This window comes from Malurus melanocephalus, unplaced genomic scaffold (genome assembly GCF_030028575.1).
Source record: "Malurus melanocephalus ecotype Western Australia unplaced genomic scaffold, MMel_1.1 scaffold_1507, whole genome shotgun sequence".
NCBI lineage: Eukaryota > Metazoa > Chordata > Aves > Passeriformes > Maluridae > Malurus > Malurus melanocephalus.
In genome coordinates, this window is record NW_026624739.1 from 29,381 (window position 1) to 31,157 (window position 1,777).

The 1,777-nt window shown below is 58.7% G+C and overlaps 1 protein-coding gene across 1 annotated transcript in view; it reads left to right on the forward strand.

Annotated features, from left to right (window-relative positions):
* The window catches only part of LOC130587077 (unconventional myosin-If-like), an 11,208-nt gene extending 10,426 nt beyond the window's left edge, over positions 1-782 (forward strand). Inside the window, exon 13 of the mRNA XM_057388031.1 lies at positions 693-782. Coding sequence (XP_057244014.1) covers positions 693-782 — 90 coding nt within the window. The remainder of the gene's footprint in view (positions 1-692) is intronic.
* Positions 783-1,777: the final 995 nt, after the last annotated feature.

Consider the following 1,777-nt stretch of genomic DNA (forward strand, 5'->3'; position numbering starts at 1 on the left):
AAACCTCACAGCCTGCACCCCAAAATTGGCACCTGGCACCTCAAAACCCCAAACTCTGCACCCCAAACTCCACGCCTCAAAACCCACACCCAAACCCCAAACGTCACACCCTGCACCCCAAAACCGGTACCTGGCACCCAGCACTCCAAACCTCACACTCCAAACCCCAAAACCAGCACCCAGCACCCCAAACCCCAAATCCGGCATCCTGCACTCCAAAACCCCAAACTCCACACCCCAAACCCCATACCCCAAACCCCACACCCTAAACACCAACCCTGCGCCCTGCACCCCAAACCCCACACCCTGCACCCCAAACCCTGCACTTGGCATTCGGAACCCCAAACCCTGCACCCCAAACCTCACACCCTGCACCCCAAATCCTGCACCCTGTGCCCCAAACCACACACCAAACCCTCCACCCTGTGCCCCAAACCCCAAACCCCACACCCTGCACCCCAAATCCTGCACCCTGCACCCCAAACCCCAAACCCCACACCCAGCACCCCAAACCCCACACCCCACAACTCCGCACCCGGCACCCCAAACCCTGCTCCCGCTGCCCCAAACCTGGCACTCCAAATCCTGAACCCTGAACCCTGCACCCTGCACCCTGCACCCTGCACTCCAAACCCCGTGCCCCAAACCCCACAACCCCAAACCCCACAGCTGAGGTCCCCTGTTGTCCCCAGGTGTCCTACGACGTGAACGGATTCTGCGAGCGCAACCGGGACGTGCTGTTCACGGACCTGATCGAGCTCATGCAGAGCAGTGAGCAGTGAGTCCTGCACGGGGCACCCCAAAAGGGCAGAGGAACCCTGAAAGGGCTGGGGAACCCCACAAGGGCTGGGGAACCCCAAAAGGGCAGGGGCACCCCCAAAGGGCTGGGGAACCCCAAAAGGGCTGAGCATCCCAAAAGGGCTGGGGAACTCTGAAAGGGCTGGGGTATACTGTAAGAGCTGGGGAGCAGGACAGAGTCCCCAACATCCCGACCCTAAAGGCTGGTCCTGTCTTGGTGGGCATCACTGCTCGGGGTGGTCAGTCCTGGATCGTTCCATGGGTATTGGGGACATCCCTGGACTGGGCAGAGTGGGATCATCCAGTAGGACCATCCATCAGTGGGACCTTTCACCAGTGGGATCATCCACTATGGGATCACTCACTATGGGATCACCCACTATGGGATCACTCACTATGGGATCACCCACTATGGGACCTTCCACTATGGGGTCACTCACTAATGGGATCGTCCCTCAGTGGGATCACCCACTATAGGATCACCCACTATGGGGCCATCCACTATGGGACCATTTACCAGTGGGATCATCCCCCAGTGAGACCATCCACCCATGGGATCACCCACCAGTGGGGCCATCCACCTGTGGGACCATCCACCAGTAGGATCACCCACTATGGGACCATTCACCAGTGGGATCACCCACTATAGGATCACCCACGATGGGACCTTTCACCAGTGGGATCATCCCCCAGTGGGATCATCCCCCAGTGGGACCATCCACCCATGGGATCATCCACCAGTAGGATCACCCACTATGGGACCATCCACTATGGGATCACCCACTATGGGACCATCCACTATGGGATCATTCACTAATGGGATCGTCCCCCAGTGGGATCACCCACTATGGGACCATACACTATGGGATCATCCACTATGGGATCATCCACTATGGGATCACCCGCTATGGGATCACCCACTATGGGATCACCCACTGTGGGATCACCCGCTATGGGATCACCCACTCTGGGATCACCC